At 39.9% G+C, this 15,650-nt stretch overlaps 1 protein-coding gene across 1 annotated transcript in view; it reads right to left on the reverse strand.

Annotated features, from left to right (window-relative positions):
• Nucleotides 1-15,344, reverse strand: part of dgkzb (diacylglycerol kinase, zeta b) — a 93,299-nt gene extending 77,955 nt beyond the window's left edge. The window contains exon 1 of the mRNA XM_055934838.1: nucleotides 15,022-15,344. Coding sequence (XP_055790813.1) covers nucleotides 15,022-15,089 — 68 coding nt within the window. The 5' untranslated portion in view covers nucleotides 15,090-15,344. The remainder of the gene's footprint in view (nucleotides 1-15,021) is intronic.
• Between the last annotated feature and the right edge of the window lie 306 nt (nucleotides 15,345-15,650).

Here is a 15,650-nt window from a genome sequence, read left to right on the forward strand (position 1 = left end):
CGCATTCTGTGTATTGTGTTTTCAGAATGCAGAGAACATGGTAGATGATTCTGATTTGATACTCTTTGATGTGTTATCGAAGTTCCTATTATCCAGAAGTCAAATATCAAAACCTCAACGAAACAATAACAAATAGGCCTACTACTAAGTAACAGCAGTCAAACATGCCTATGGCATTTTCTGTTGAAAATCACAATGGAACAGCCACCAGTTTTGGGAATAGCTACATCCCCTACAGTACAAAATTCAGTCTATACAAATGAGCACCCCCATGGACAAATCATTAAATCTACATTTAGAAGGACACATTTCCCAAAATCAGTAATCCCCTCATCCCTGCTCATTTGGATAAGTGAAACACCCAAACATAAGCCATGGGGAAACGAAGAACACTTTGCATGGGTGTACAGTATAGTCAGTTTTTAGGCCATGGTGGTTTTCATTAGGGCACACCGTAACAAAATGTTTAAAAACATTTTGCAACAGGAAAATAAAACTAAAGCGTATTTCATGGAAACCGTTGGGTGGTTTCAGTCCGTTTTCTTCCGTTTAATGCCTTAATAAACATGACCCAGGTTATAGTTCATATCAAGCCTAATCAATAGATGATAGAAAAAAAAAATCTGTTTAAACTTACTGTATTTCACAAGGTGAAAAGTAATGCAGAGGTATGTGTAAAGAGGTTGTATGCATGTTACAACATACTTTCAGAGGGATGCAGAGGCCAAAAAATGTACAAGTGGGTGATGATAGCAGATATTTGGGGCAAACCATTTTGGAGTGGTTTGGGCTCCATCTAGTGAAGATACAGTGTAATTCAATCCTTGAGGAAGATGCTGAGTGTGCGATGACAATTACTCACGCATCATGCCTCAATATTTAAACTTGAAAGCAGACTAAGGACTGAATTGACATGTCAACACAGCTAAAAGCGATAAAGCCAGTCAGAGATAGAAATTAAATGTTCAGAGGATTAATGTCTAGCATAGGACGTGATACAAACACATACATTTGCAATACAGGAAAACAAAGGCCATAAGTGAGCAACCATACAGTAGAGAAGTGATTTACTTTCCCGGCAACAAAAATCCATATCATCTGCTTTTTTTTTTTTTTCCACCAACACCCACACATGAGCCCACGCAGACAGAGGACATATGCTTTCTCTGCTGCACCAGCGCCAACAGAAAACAACAAGGCAGCAGCCAATATTCTAACGATAGGATACAGCACAGAACTACATTTTTCAAAGGGTACAATTTTACTTTGGTGTGTTTAGTAAAATAAATTGTGCAATTAATCAGGGTAGGTTGGTGCCTCCCACATTACCTGTGACAAGGCAAGATCCTTCTGCACTGATGTTTCTTCATTTGTGTTTATAATCTGTCAGTCCCGTATCTCTCGACGCAGACCACAAAAACCTAAACTCAGAGTCCACAGTCTGTTACAAGAGACTACAAAGTCACCAGGAGCGAGCCCCCCTTAAAGCCTTTTTATTGTTCTCCGTATCCTGATTCAACTTCCCCATTGTTACGGACAATATTACTAATCATCTTCTTCTTGTTAAGAAACTGGAAACCAGTACTAAGTCATTACAAAATAGGTCACGTCTTGTGTAAGTGATTGCAGTGCCACTAACTGCAATCACTAAACAGGAAACATCTTCAAAAAGTGAGAGAAAGGATTGATGTTTAGTGACCGTGACCAAAGGCCTCTTTATTTCACATCACATGGTCAAACCACATCATATAGTAAGCAGAGAAAAATGACAATTTATACTATAGTATAGTCTCAGTGGTTTTCTATATATAGTATATGTGTGACTGGGTTAATAGCTATATTCGCTTTGGTCATGGGGTGCACTTTTTACAAGGGACCTGCGATTAATGAATATGCCATGTTACAGCAGGCCCTCATTAGCCATGCAGGCATGGGTTCATAACAAGCAATCACATGGGCATGTACTGTATGTGCTGCTGTGGTTGCCTGACAGGTCATTTTGCCAGCCTGTGCAGTCAGTCTGCTATTTTCACAAGAACAGCAGCACTATTTCAGTCCTACCAGCTCCAGCCCCGGGGCTATAGAGATAGAGAGAGACTCGTGGCTCCCACAATCGAGAACACCACAGTATTGCATGGCAGCGGATAGATGTGTGTTCTCACATTGATGACGGTTTCGTTTGATGATGAGGGAGTCGAAAGAAAAACAGGTCTTACCCAAAAGGGTTGCGGTTTCCCCCGTTCTGTGCGTGGGCGGGATGGGGATTGTTTTTATGGTTTGACATTTAAGGTCACTTATCAATTTGAACCCTACCAGCAAACCTCCTCTGCCTGGCTGACTGTCATGACACATCACTGACAGAGGTCAGCTCATGGGGCCGAGCAGAGTTAGTTATCACACAACAAAACACACAGACAGAATCGGATATTACGAGTAGGACACCATCTCAACACTGCATGGAATTGACAAGGAGCAGTATTATACAATGTTGGTCAGATGCTGTTCACATCTGAATGCTGTTAACGATGCTGTTCTATTGCAACTGGTGTATTCAGTTACAATCAAACTACAAGGGGAAGTACACTGTGAACACGTTAAATTGCAAAATTAGAATTGGACATATTCTGGCAAACTAGAGAAGCTACACTAGTCTATGGCTTGGTGTGTTGTGAAGTGTCATGTGTTTCCAGTGCAGGCATGATGAATATACAAAAGACACCAAGCACATCATTTTCAATTCGAACCAGATTTTCATAAAACACACACTAACACAGCTGAACACACACACACACACACACACACACACACACACACACACACACACACACACACACACACACACACACACACACACACACACATAAGCAAGCAGAACCATCACTCCATATATGCACACTTCATCAGCTATCCCAAATGAAGTAGAGAAAAAGGCCCTCCTCTTCCCTCACTCAGCACTGTACCAAACAGGAACGGGCAGATGGAACATTCTGCGGTACAGCGGTGTCCACCAACTGGTGTGTGTGTGGGTTGTAGCATGCAGGCAGTGTGCATTAGAAGTTGACACGGGAACAGGACTCCTGCGGGACCAGCAAGGAATGTCAAGTTCTAGAGTCAAGTTCAGGACAGTTAAAAATTAAAGACTTTGTCCAAAACTTTAGACACAGCTAGTCAGCTAGTGTAACTGAAAGACTTTGTCCATATTTTTTGAGTAACAGTTAGTTAACTAGTGTAACTGCAAGACCGGGAGCCTCATTTATAACCGTTGGATAAATTTAACACTAAATATCTGAGTGCCCAATTTATGAAAAGATAGTGCACACACAAAAATAGAGATTTATAAACTTGGCGCACGCCATACTTACTATGTTTCCCGTTATTAATCTTACCTGTCATAAAACTGTGTGCGAGCGAACAAGCTTTACAACTCTGCTTGATTAACACCCATAATTAGCCTTTTCTGGTGACAATAACACCCTTATTTGCTGTATACTTTGGAAGTATTAGAATTAGGCCAACATTGTATATCTAAAGGACATATCAACGGCGAACTTGATCAAATGTCTTTGGATGCGTTAGCAGAATGCTTTTTTTTTGCAGTGACATTTGCTGTATCTGACCGTTTCTGAAACACAAAGACAATTGCAAATTGTTGTGGACCTGTAAACAGATTATTTGAATTCAATAATGTTTTTCATTTACTTTCTCCCAAACCTAAATATGCTGCACTGCCCGTAAAGGCAGTGCAGCAGGCCAGCAGGACAATTTACAGTGTTAGCGACACACTTCAATGTAAAAGATCAACTGTCTGTTCACCTGTTAAATTCTACTGTATGTTATAAAACAGAGCTCCCTTTCAGATGCATAGAGCAAAAACTTGAAATTACAATAGCCTATCTATCTAATAGGCCCAACTAAATGAGATGTCCATGGTATTTTGTTGTATTGCTACTTCGGGAATATGAACTCATCATGGCCAGAAAGGTGCAATGGTTATGGTATGTATTGTGCTTATAAATTAAATATTGTCTATGCTGCTCGAGAAATTTGACATTGCAGTATTTAGATGTAGCCTACAGACGTCAATGAAAATGGTGAACCATCTATTCTACCATTAAGATGCGCTTCGAATCGGATCACATAGAGTAGGGGTCTCCAACAGGTAGATTGCGAGCTACCCACCTACGATTAGCTCGCTAAGCAATTCTGAAAGTACATTTTCTCATTTGTTCCAAAGCAAACTGTCACAAACAAAAAGCTCCTGGCTACTATTCAATCAAAGCCACATTGACATTATCCCACCCCTGGTTAGCCACTATTGGCTTAAAAAGCCAAACGCAACACAATATCTGCCAATTAAATACCATGAATATTGCCCCCGTCTGTCTGTTTGGTGCGCGCGTTTGTTTATCACGCCGTATGTAGCCAGTTAGCGATGCTAATGAAAACAGTCGTGTGGGTAAACAAAGACTTTCCCTAAAAACCTTCTCAATTAAATGTTAACTGCAAAGTAGGCTTACCTGAAATAACTATATCATGAGTATTTGTATCAATTCGGTGGCCCTTGTTTTACAAACTCTGCCATGACATGTGGTGCAGCAGTAGACTTAACAGAAACATCGCCAGACTGACACATTACTCTCTTGCTAGATGCGCAATTACATTTGTTAGTATTTAAGCATAGACATGGACACAGAACATCCATTTTTGTTGTTTCTCTAAGAATAATTGTAATATTGAGAGTTAAAACACTGAAAGAAATCCAAAACCAGGAAGAAAAAATATATATAGAAAACAGAACTCGGCATAGGGAAAAATACTTTAAATACCAGCAGCTTATTTGTTTACTACCGCGAAGAGGGTCCAATTAAATGAGAGATGGGGCAAATGGTAGCCTATCCTAACTTGTTGTAGGCCTATGTGCTATTTCGCGAGAATGAAACCGTCACAGTCAGAAAAGTTGAGGAATTTATTCTGCAATGGTCATGGAAATGAAATACATTTCTAATTATTTTAGAATGCAAAGATACAAATAAATAGATTTTCTTCTTACTACCAGCAAATGATTGCATCTTGTCATTATATTTAGCTACCTGCTTTTTTGTTCTGAATAAATCATCATACAGTATAGTCCCCATTTGCACAAGGCTACGAAGCAACTTTTGCCTTTTTGCAATGCAATACTTCAACCACTAGAAAATGTGCATATGCATCGTCTAAAGTTCGCGGGAGGATAAGCACATTCTCAATATATTGTGCCTCTATGGTTAGTGGAGATCTTCTGTGTATAAAGTGATGCGGGAGGGCAAAAGGCATCTAACGAAGCACACCACAGCTGAGGCAGGCGTTAGATTACGAGCGTTTTCAAGTGGAACGTTAATAACGATGGTTTTGAGAAACAGTTTGGAGATTTAACGATGCAACCACGAAGGTTATAACGATGCACTTCGTTTTAAGATGATTTTGGGAAACCGATCCCAGGTCTGTTTGGTTCTAGGGTAGTGATGTGCAGTTAGCGAACGACTCGTTCTTTTTTTAATTACTATTTTTACTGACTCGAGAGTCATGATTCATTTTTCAGAGTGACTCGTTCATTTTAGTCATTCATTTCGCCTGCAATTAATAAAACAGGATTAATAAGCACTCTTCCGCAGGAAAATAGATCGTGCTGCAGAAAGTATCGAAAAAAATATATATACATGTTTTAAACTGTTAATTGATCGCATGGTGCAATTAATTGACTATTGAATGTTATTGACTACCAAAACATACAGCCTGCTTCAACAAGCTCGAACTCGAGAACGAATCGTTTGGGGGGCTGTTGCAGTTCATGAACGATATTGTGCTTATCTCCTTCGCGGCAGTCAACGCATGCAATTGAGTCGTACACAATCTAGTCCAGTTGCGGCAGCAACTAAACCTAATTTCAAAAGGCAGTATCAAGAAATAATCGTAGTTGTATGCCTAGCAATTATCTGAAGCACACGTTTAAAAGTCTCAATCACAAAACAGCTGCAATAAGGCCCCTATGGTGAACGAGGCTCGTAGAATCATAATTCTTCCGATTTTTTTGTTCCTCGTTCGCCGGTAGGGGGTCCTCCGTACTCGCAGGATTAGCCTACTGAATCAAATGAACGAAATGACGAAGGATTTGTTATTTTGACTGAACGAGTTAAAAAGATCTGAGTCAGTAAAAAGAGCCGAACTTCCCATCACTATTCTAGGGGTATTTGGAAACAAGTCGTTTTAAATATTTATAGAAATTATTAGAAAATAATTTCAGGTACATATAGAAGAAGTTGATTCTGCCACAATATTTGAAAACTCATATACACAGAAAATAAGTATTTAAAATTCAAATATGCATGTATTGGAACGCAGGTATTTTAGTGACAAAGCTAGTATCTACCAGAATATGATATAGGCTCATCTAAACTCAATGCAACCATCAGGTAAAATCATAAACAGCCAATATGTCATTGTAATGACCATGTTATTTATCAGGTTACGGTAAGTAAGTAATCAAAATGTGATACTTGAATGCAACAACTCGGCATGGCATCTGCCACCCAGGGAGCATCATGGATGAGCTCATTTCCTTTTATGCATCATTCCCTTTAATGTCTGAATCAGAACCCCCCCCCTCCCCTTTGAGGATTATCTCTGCTGGACACCGGGCTACTCTCTGTCTGTCCCTCTGATGAATTAAAGTAATTTAAAGGCAATGGTTTGATGTGCCAGCCCAGGTGTCCTGCCCAGTGCCCACCCTCTCTCCACAAACGAACACACCACCTCTGACTGATTCACTCGAACAACTGCTCAGGTGACGTGCAACAGGGCTGCCTGATTCAATTAAGATGCCCCTGGTCAAAGTAGGGCACTCAATAGGGAATAGGGTGCTATTTGGGAGGCAGATAAGATGTTACTCAGCTAGCTGCCTGCAGTAGGAATTACTTTTGGGGCTTGGTGTTCAAGGTTCAGTCAAGCAACCACTGTACTGATGTTCTCCATTCTGTCAGTCAGTGAGAGTATGTTTACATGCACATTAATAATTATATATTAAACTGATCATGGAAGTAAGTTGAGTATGACATTAGTCATGTAAACACCTTACTCTGCTTATCTTAAATTGGCCTACGGTCATAATCGAAGTAAGCATACGCCAACTGTAATATATATAAACTGTATATATTAGTCCTGAGCGACATGGCCAAAATATCTTATCAAGCTAATTTTCAAATGTTTGATGGTACGATGGTATTTTATGTATTTGAATAATACAAATTCTAAATTTGCTTTATGAGTAGTGCGTGACCATACAGTGGTAACACATCCATTCTAAGTGATTTCAATGGGTCTTTCTCCATTCTGATTGTTTAATACTGTTCAATTCAACTTCAACCTAAAATAATTTCCTGCATTTCCATCAATTTCTGCATTTTCTGCACTCATTTGAGATCAATCCACACTGCCATGTAGACAATTGCCTTATTTTTAACCAAATTTTGAAATTGCGATTTGACTTGCAATTTAGATTAAAACACTTGGGTGAACTGTTGGAATCATGGAAATATAATGTTTATTCTAATTCTATAGTTATAATATAATAGTGGGCACTTTGAATACAGTGTTGTTTGACATGAACAAATGGAAAAGAAACAGGGAGGAGTTATTGTAACAGGCTAGGATGATCTTCAGTGTTTTCCTAGGGAACCGTATCATCTTTATTACATTAAATGTTTCTTCATATAGCCAACATATTCATGCTTCGCCTATTCCTCTTTGATTTAGAAAATACTGTTGCACAAACAACATGCTGATTTAGTCCTACACCAGAACTGGTATCAGGCTGTATTAGCTAGCTATTTTTGATCTGACTCAGTACATTTATTAGCTAGCTACCTAGCCAGCCAGGTAACACGATTTAGTTTAACTTGCAAAGAAAAGACAAACTAGCTGTTTACAGGTGTAAGAAACACAAACTAATTGTGTAATTATAGAACGCTTGTGGATTTATATTAAGAAGTGGAAACAACATTGTTGTCATCAACATTATTGCATGTGCTGCATTGACCATACAGACTGAACGCAAGTCTCTCGGGGTCAAGCAACAACAAAAGCGCTTGTTTAGTGACAGGGGACAGGGCTAGGTCTGTGTGGAATGTGGCATGGAGAGAGAGAGAGAGAGAGAGCGGAGAGGGATGACTCAAGTAGCGGTGTTTACTATAAAAATGGACGTCACACACTGCATATCACATTTAACAAACCAGACATTTAAAAACTGTTATCAAATGTAAAGTAAAAACCCAAACCGGTCAAAGCATCAATACCAGTATATAGTAAAATATGGTATACCACCAAGCCCTAAAATACAGTACCAGTCAAAGTTTGGACACACCTACTCATTCAAGGATTTTTCTTTATTTTGACGATTTTCAACAATGTAGAATAATAGTGAAGACATCAAAACTCTGAAATATGTTATGGAATCATGTAGTAACCAAAAAAGTGTTAAACAAATCTACATGTATTTTATATTCTTCAAAGTAGCCACCCTTTGCCTTGATGACAGCTTTGAACACTCTTGAAATTTTCTCAACCAGCTTTATGAGGAATGCTTTTCCAACAGTCTTGAAGGAGTTCCCACATATGCTGAGCACTAGTTGGCCGCATTTCCTTCACGCTGCAGTCCAACTCATCCCAAACCATCTCAATTAGATTGAGGTCGGTTGATTGTGGAGGCCAGGTCATCTGATGTAGCCCTCCATCACTCTCCTTGGTCAAATAGCCCTTACAAAGCCTGGAGGTCTGTTTTGGGTCATTGTCCTGTTGAAAATCAAATGATAGTCCCACTAAGCGCAAACCAGATGGGATGGTGTATCACTGCAGAACGCTGTGTGCCTTGAATTCTAAATAAATCACAGACAGTGTCATCAGCAAAGCACCCCCACACCATCACACCTCCTCCAGTTTCATCAGAGCGCTTGATGGTTATTGCGACTGCACTTGAAGAAACTTTCAAAGTTCTTGACATTTTCCGGATTGACTGACCTTCATGTCTTCAAGTAATGATGGGCGGTCGTTTCTCTTTGCTTATATGAGCTGTTCTAATCATAATATGGACTTGGTCTTTTACGAAATACGTTTATCTTCTGTACACCACCCCTACCTTGTCACACAATTGATTGGCTCAAACGCATTAAGAAGGAAAGCAATTCCACAAATTAATATTTAAAGTAACAAGGCACACCTATTAATTGAAAGGCATTCCAGGTTACTATCTCATGAAGCTGGTTGAGAGAATGCTAAGAGTGTGCAAAGCTGTCATCAAGGCAAAGGGTGGCAACTGAAGAATCTCAAATATAAAATATATTTTGATTTGTTTAACACTTTTTTGGTTACCACATGATTCCGTATGTGTTATTTCATAGTGTTGATATCTTCCCTATTATTCTACAATGTTGAAAATAGTAAAAATAAAGAAAACCCCTGGAATGAGTAGGTGCGTCCAAACTTTTGACTGGTACTGTATATAAACTCAGCAAAAAAAGAAACGTCCTCTCACTGTCAACTGCGTTTATTTTCAGCAAACTTAACATGTGTAAATATTTATATGAAAATAACAAGATTCAACATCTGAGACAAACTGAACAAGTTCCACAGACATTTGACTAACAGAAATGGAATAATGTGTCCCTGAACAAAGGGGGGGGTCAAAATCAAAAGTAACAGTCAGCATCTGGTGTGGCCACCAGCTGTATTAAGTACGGTATAAATGTGAATCTGACCATCACCCCTGGTGAGACAAAACCGCGACTCGTCAGTGAAGAGCACTTTTTGCCAGTCCTGTCTGGTCCAGCGATGGTGGGTTTGTGCCCATAAGCAACGTTGTTGCCGGTGATGTCTGGTGAGCACCTGCCTTACAACAGGCCTACAGGCCTACTCAGTCCAGCCTCTCTCAGCCTATTGCGGACAGTCTGAGCACTGATGGAGGGATTGTGCATTCCTGGTGTAACTCCGGCAGTTGTTGTTGCCATCCTGTACCTGTCCCACAGGCGTGATGTTTGGATGTACCAATCCTGTGCAGGTGTTGTTACACATGATCTGCCACTGCGAGGACGTTCAGCTGTCCGCCCTGTCTCCCTGTAGCGCTGTCTTAGGCGTCTCACAGTACGGACATTGCAATTTATTGTCCTGGCCACATCTGCAGTCCTCATGCTACCTTGCAGCATGCCCAAGGCACGTTCACGCAGATGAGCAGGCACCCTGGGCATCTTTCTTTTTGTGTTTTTCAGAGTCAGTAGAAAGGCCTCTTTAGTGTCTTAAGTTTTCATAACTGTGATCTTAATTGCCTACCGTCTGTAAGCTGTTAGTGTCTTAAAGACCGCTCCACTGGTGCATGTTCATTAATTGTTTATGGTTCATTGAACAAGCATGGGAAACAGTGTTTAAACCCTTTACAATGAAGATCTGTAAAGTTATTTGGATTTTTACGAATGATCTTTGAAAGACAGGGTCCTGAAAAAGGGACGTTTCTTTTTTTGCTGAGTTTACAAATATATGCCATTTAGCAGACGCTTTGATCCAAAGCGACTTAGTCATGCGCGCATACATTTTACAAATTGGTGGTCCCAGGAATCAAACCCACTACCTTAGTGTTACAAGCGCCATGCTCTACCAACTGAGCTACAAAGGACCCACACCATTACCACACCTGGTTTTCAGCAGTGGCGTGTATTCTTGGATGCCAAGAGAAGCCAGGCTTCCCCCAATTTTTTTACCAAGAAAATAAGAAACAAAACATACAATTATGTATCTTTTGTCTCTCTGTGTTTTCGTAATTTTCCTTCAGGTCGTAAGAGGCTGAATGTAGCCTCTGAGCAGGCGAATCAGCTCCCCTCTGTCTCTGTATATGCAGGCCATCTATCTGATGCGGTCTTGTCATAAAGAGTATGACATTGTTGCCGTCCGTTGCATTGAATGCAAGGGAAGCCAGCGAGCATTTGGCCTCCCTTGATAAAAAAGTATAAAAGAATAGCCAATCAGCGTTGAGCTAAACTGAGTGAGCTCAACTGTGAATGGTCCCAACACACCCAACAACAAAAGAGTTGTTAACGGAAGCCAGTTTGGATTTGGCTTCACTCCTATCACAGAGAAATACTTAAATCGATAGAAACAACTTGAATTGTTGCATCTCGTTTTGTTGTTGTCCTCCAGTGGCTAGCTAGCTAGATAGACAAAAATTGTCACTTTCTTAAATTAGCCATGGATGGAGATAGGGATTTGACTTAATTCTCCGTACTGGCCAATGATTATAATGGCAATTCTGATTCAACCATAAAATACATTGTGCCCCTGGTCTGAGAGGAAGAAGTTCAATATGTAGCTAGATGTAGAAGGCTAATGTTAATTAGCTAACGTTGCCCATGAAAGGAAGTTAGGCTAGCAGGCAAGCATTTTAGCCAGGTAGCCTAGTACAACAAAAAAATAAAAGAGTGTACTGTATGAAGAATCACTGTATGACAGAGTCAGAATGGCATTGGCGTTTCTCTACAAGTAGGGTGAGACAACATGTTTTTCTACTTGCGCAAACACACACAAATCAGAACCATGGACAGCCCCATCACATTTAGCTTACGTTGATTGGACTAAATTGTTTTTGGTATCTTTTAGTTGTCACTGTATTAGACTAAGCATTGGTGATTTGATGACTTGAAATGTTGAAGTTGAAATGGTGCTGGAATAGTGGAGGCAGCTCCTGTTTTCTTTGAGACTTGCAGTAACTCTCTGTAGTTCTAAATCAATAGCTGTTTGGTAGTCCGAAAAATGCTGTAGGTCATGTAACTGTTCGTTACATGCAATATGCTTTGTGGACTTCACCATAAAGAGGTTGCTCTCCAGTTTTGTGATGAAACAAAGGTGCGGTTGAATATATTCTTGCCTAGTTAAATAAAGGTTAATTAAAAAACATATCACAGTCACATGGCATATGAACTAACAGGTTATAGAGCAAACAAAGCAATTATCACAACACATAAGTTGCAATATGGCTTTTTTTTATGGCTTGGCTTAACCAGTGACTTTACCCACTCACCACTACTGGTTTTCTGCAAAGTCTTTTCGAATCATTAGGACATGTAAACCCCTTAAATCAGAGTCACAGCTGTGTATTTGCTAGCAGGAGCAGCACAAGCTTCCTTCTTTTGCGGGAGTGAAGTGAAATAGTTTTCACATACAAACTTTATATGTCTGAACTTCCCAATAATATAATGGTCGCTCGCTGTGGTAGAACTTGAATTTTGATGAGTGATTTTCTGCCCCATCAGGTAGCCTGATTTCAGATGTGTCCATGTAAACAAGATTATTAGGGAAATCGTTCTTCCTACAAAGCATGCAAACTTTGAAATCTAACTATTATCTTAATCTGACTATTCAAAATAATCGTATTATTGTGTGCATGTAACTGTACTCAGTGTGTCTGTCTTTTGAGTTTTGAATAGCTATATGGGATAGGCCTCCATAGAAGAACAGTGAATAACTAATATGGTTAGTGTGCGTCTACAGAAAGTCTCTTCTGACTCACAGTGTACTAGTTACGTTACAATTCATGGGATATACATGTAGATCAACATAATTCCACCTTTTATCCAAACGACCTGAAATGACTCTCAAATTAATTCTGTGTCATTTCAAAGGCCTTGAAGGCACAAGAGCAAAACAAAGTTTCATTGTTTGTTATGGTTCATCAGGTGCTTCTCGGGGCAAACATCACGTTGACATCAGGTTTCTTACCAGTGAAATAACCCTGACACTCAGTTAGATTATCAGAAAACAAGATTACATGTGAGGGGTCCTCAGGAGACATATATCTGTGAACCCGGTTGTCTCCTGGTCACTGTTCGCACACTCACACAGAGTGAGAGTGAGAGAGCCTCTCGGAGATCTGGCATGACAACCTGAGACTCCCCATACACTTCTCAACATGCAGGTTCATGTCCTTCATAAACATCTCTTTTGAGCTGCATTTCAGTGGTCATGTAAAATGGAAACCTGTTTCTGGCCAGTTAGTCTATCTATAATTTACTTTTTTTTTTTAAATGCGTGACCACAGACCATTCAACCCATGTAGTATCATAATGTATAGTTGGCACCAGAGTGGTATACTACGAAGCAAGCTAGATCTGCTCAGGGTTTTCTAAAGCTAGCTAGCTCAGGCTTTATCCATATTACAACGGTGGATATTGCTTGTCAGCCTGCCGCTAACTCTAGCAGGCGTGTAACTGCTCGTGCATGATGCACGTGGCTAGTTCGAACTCTACATCGAGACAATGCTGAAACAGCCATCAATGGGCGAGTCAGTGACACATTTTCATTTGTGCCAAAATCAAATTGAAAGAAAAGGATTCTTGCAAATTCAGTAGGCTATGGTGTGAAATAGTATCACTAAAATAATTGTATTGTCATAAAAAAGTTTTACTGTGAGTGAAGTTTCAAATACATTCTGTCATATCTAAATGTTCAATGTGGTAGGTATTATAACATTACAAAAAAATTTGACACACAAAAACAACATTTGATTAAATCAAATGTTTATCAGTCGTCTTACTCAAATGAAGGGGATGATGACGCAATCTTTGCGAGACGGAGAGACTCTGATTTCATTTGTCCTCAACTCGCGGCTCAGACACTTCATTCAAAATAAATGGAGTTAGCCCTAAGTTAGCCTGCCCCGGAGCAGGTTATTTCTAACGGATTCGTTGCCATAGAAATGTACCTGGTCAAAAGGTAAGCCACTTTCGTGGTACCGGTTATCTCGAGTTGAACTCGGGATAACCAAAGTTACCTCAAACCTGATTCATAGTATAGGGCTTAGGTGTGATCGGAACCATGTATGCCAGACATCCTGCTTCCACAAACACACAGGCCTGCCAACATAGGAAGTTGTACACAGATGGCATCATGAATGCAGTGTGGAGCACATGAAATGAGACACACACACACACACACACACACACACACACACACACACACACACATCTTTTAAGGTCTGATAATCAGATTTAAGAAGACACAGCAGCACTGAAAATGGAGTCCCTCTTTTTCAAAAGACACAAGACACTGTTGGAAACACAAAAAAACAAACAAGTAGATGAGTCACAGTCCTATTAAAAGGGGCATTGTGGCTTTAATATCATTAGGATCTTTTAATGAGCCCTGTGTAGGTCTTTCAAAGGGTATGGTTGTCTAAGTGGGATATGATGGATATAGGCTTGTATCTCAGATGACAGCTTTGAAGAAAAAAAACAGACAGATGCCTCCTAATTGGGTTAATGTGTGAACAAGAACAGGATATCACTGGGGAGATGATACGGGTCGCTTTGTGCCTGTTTATGGATGATCAAAGTGATGATGATACCAGAACTCTCTCTCTCTCTCTCTCTAATTACATTTAGCCTTAGTCAGTGCAAAATCCAGCTGTTGAGAAAAATGAATAGAAACTGAAAATATGCATAACCCCTCCTCTTCAGGAAGTGAATTGGAAAGAGTGAAGGACCATGACTCTTTCATGCTTTGTCCTCAAAAAAATGTATTTGACATAGATGGAAGAAAAAAAAAACTATTTCATTCTGTTATAATCAACTGGTCTACTAGATACCCAAGTTGGGCTACTTCTGTTTATGGGTCATGTTGGTTGGACAAAGGAGCAGGCATTATTGACAAGCATGGTTCATGGAATTATCAACAAGCACTGTTATATTGTAGCCTAGCCTAAAACTAGTCTATTAAACCAGTCTATAATCTCATTCAAAACGTATTTAAGAGTTAGAACGGATATAACATTCACATTCCTAAATACAGTATTTCCCACTGTATGGTAATTCATTCAGACTTGAATTCATGATTACGGCAGTCTGACTCCGAGGAAAAGCAATAGCCTGGGACAGCACTCTCATCCAAAGTTGACTGAAAGACACGGGTAACGTTAGTAGGCTATTTAAATTGTTATTATAGATATCCATTTACCTGTAGGATAGCTGTTTTCTTAGCGCGAGGTGCATGAACTCGTCCAGCTGGTTGTCCGTTGTTGTCATTTTGACAGCTCCCTTCCGTACTTTCCCGGACGCCTTTCCCACAAAACTCTATGCAGGCCTATATAAAAGACAAATGTGGCTTTTGTTGTTCAGGAAAATATCCTCCTCTTCGATAATCTCTTCTAACCTCGTGGTCGCCATCTGTTCAGTGTGTGTAGGCTGACTGGAGTGACACATCTTTGAAAACAAAGCAAATACGATTCCCAAAGCGGCACGCGCACCCTCGTAGACACATCAACCGCAGAGGGAGCTCGTCCAAATGTGAGGACCCGTTCATCATGAAAAGATGATTAGTTGAAAAAGAGTGTAAATGTACCCCAATAGTAAAATGAGTTGTTACATTCATTTGGGAATCTGTACAAATACAAAAACGAATATAGTAGGGAAGTCGATGGAATGGGCTGTTGCACAGTCACTATGGGGAGCTTTTCCATGATATGGACAGTATTAGGCCTACTACATTACACAAACTGACGTTTGACCAAATCGAATTGGGGGAAATTACACATCCATTGGCCTCAGATTGGTGATGTTGGTGTGAAAGAAATAATCAACACGATG

This window comes from Salvelinus fontinalis, chromosome 9 (genome assembly GCF_029448725.1).
Source record: "Salvelinus fontinalis isolate EN_2023a chromosome 9, ASM2944872v1, whole genome shotgun sequence".
NCBI classification, from domain to species: domain Eukaryota; kingdom Metazoa; phylum Chordata; class Actinopteri; order Salmoniformes; family Salmonidae; genus Salvelinus; species Salvelinus fontinalis.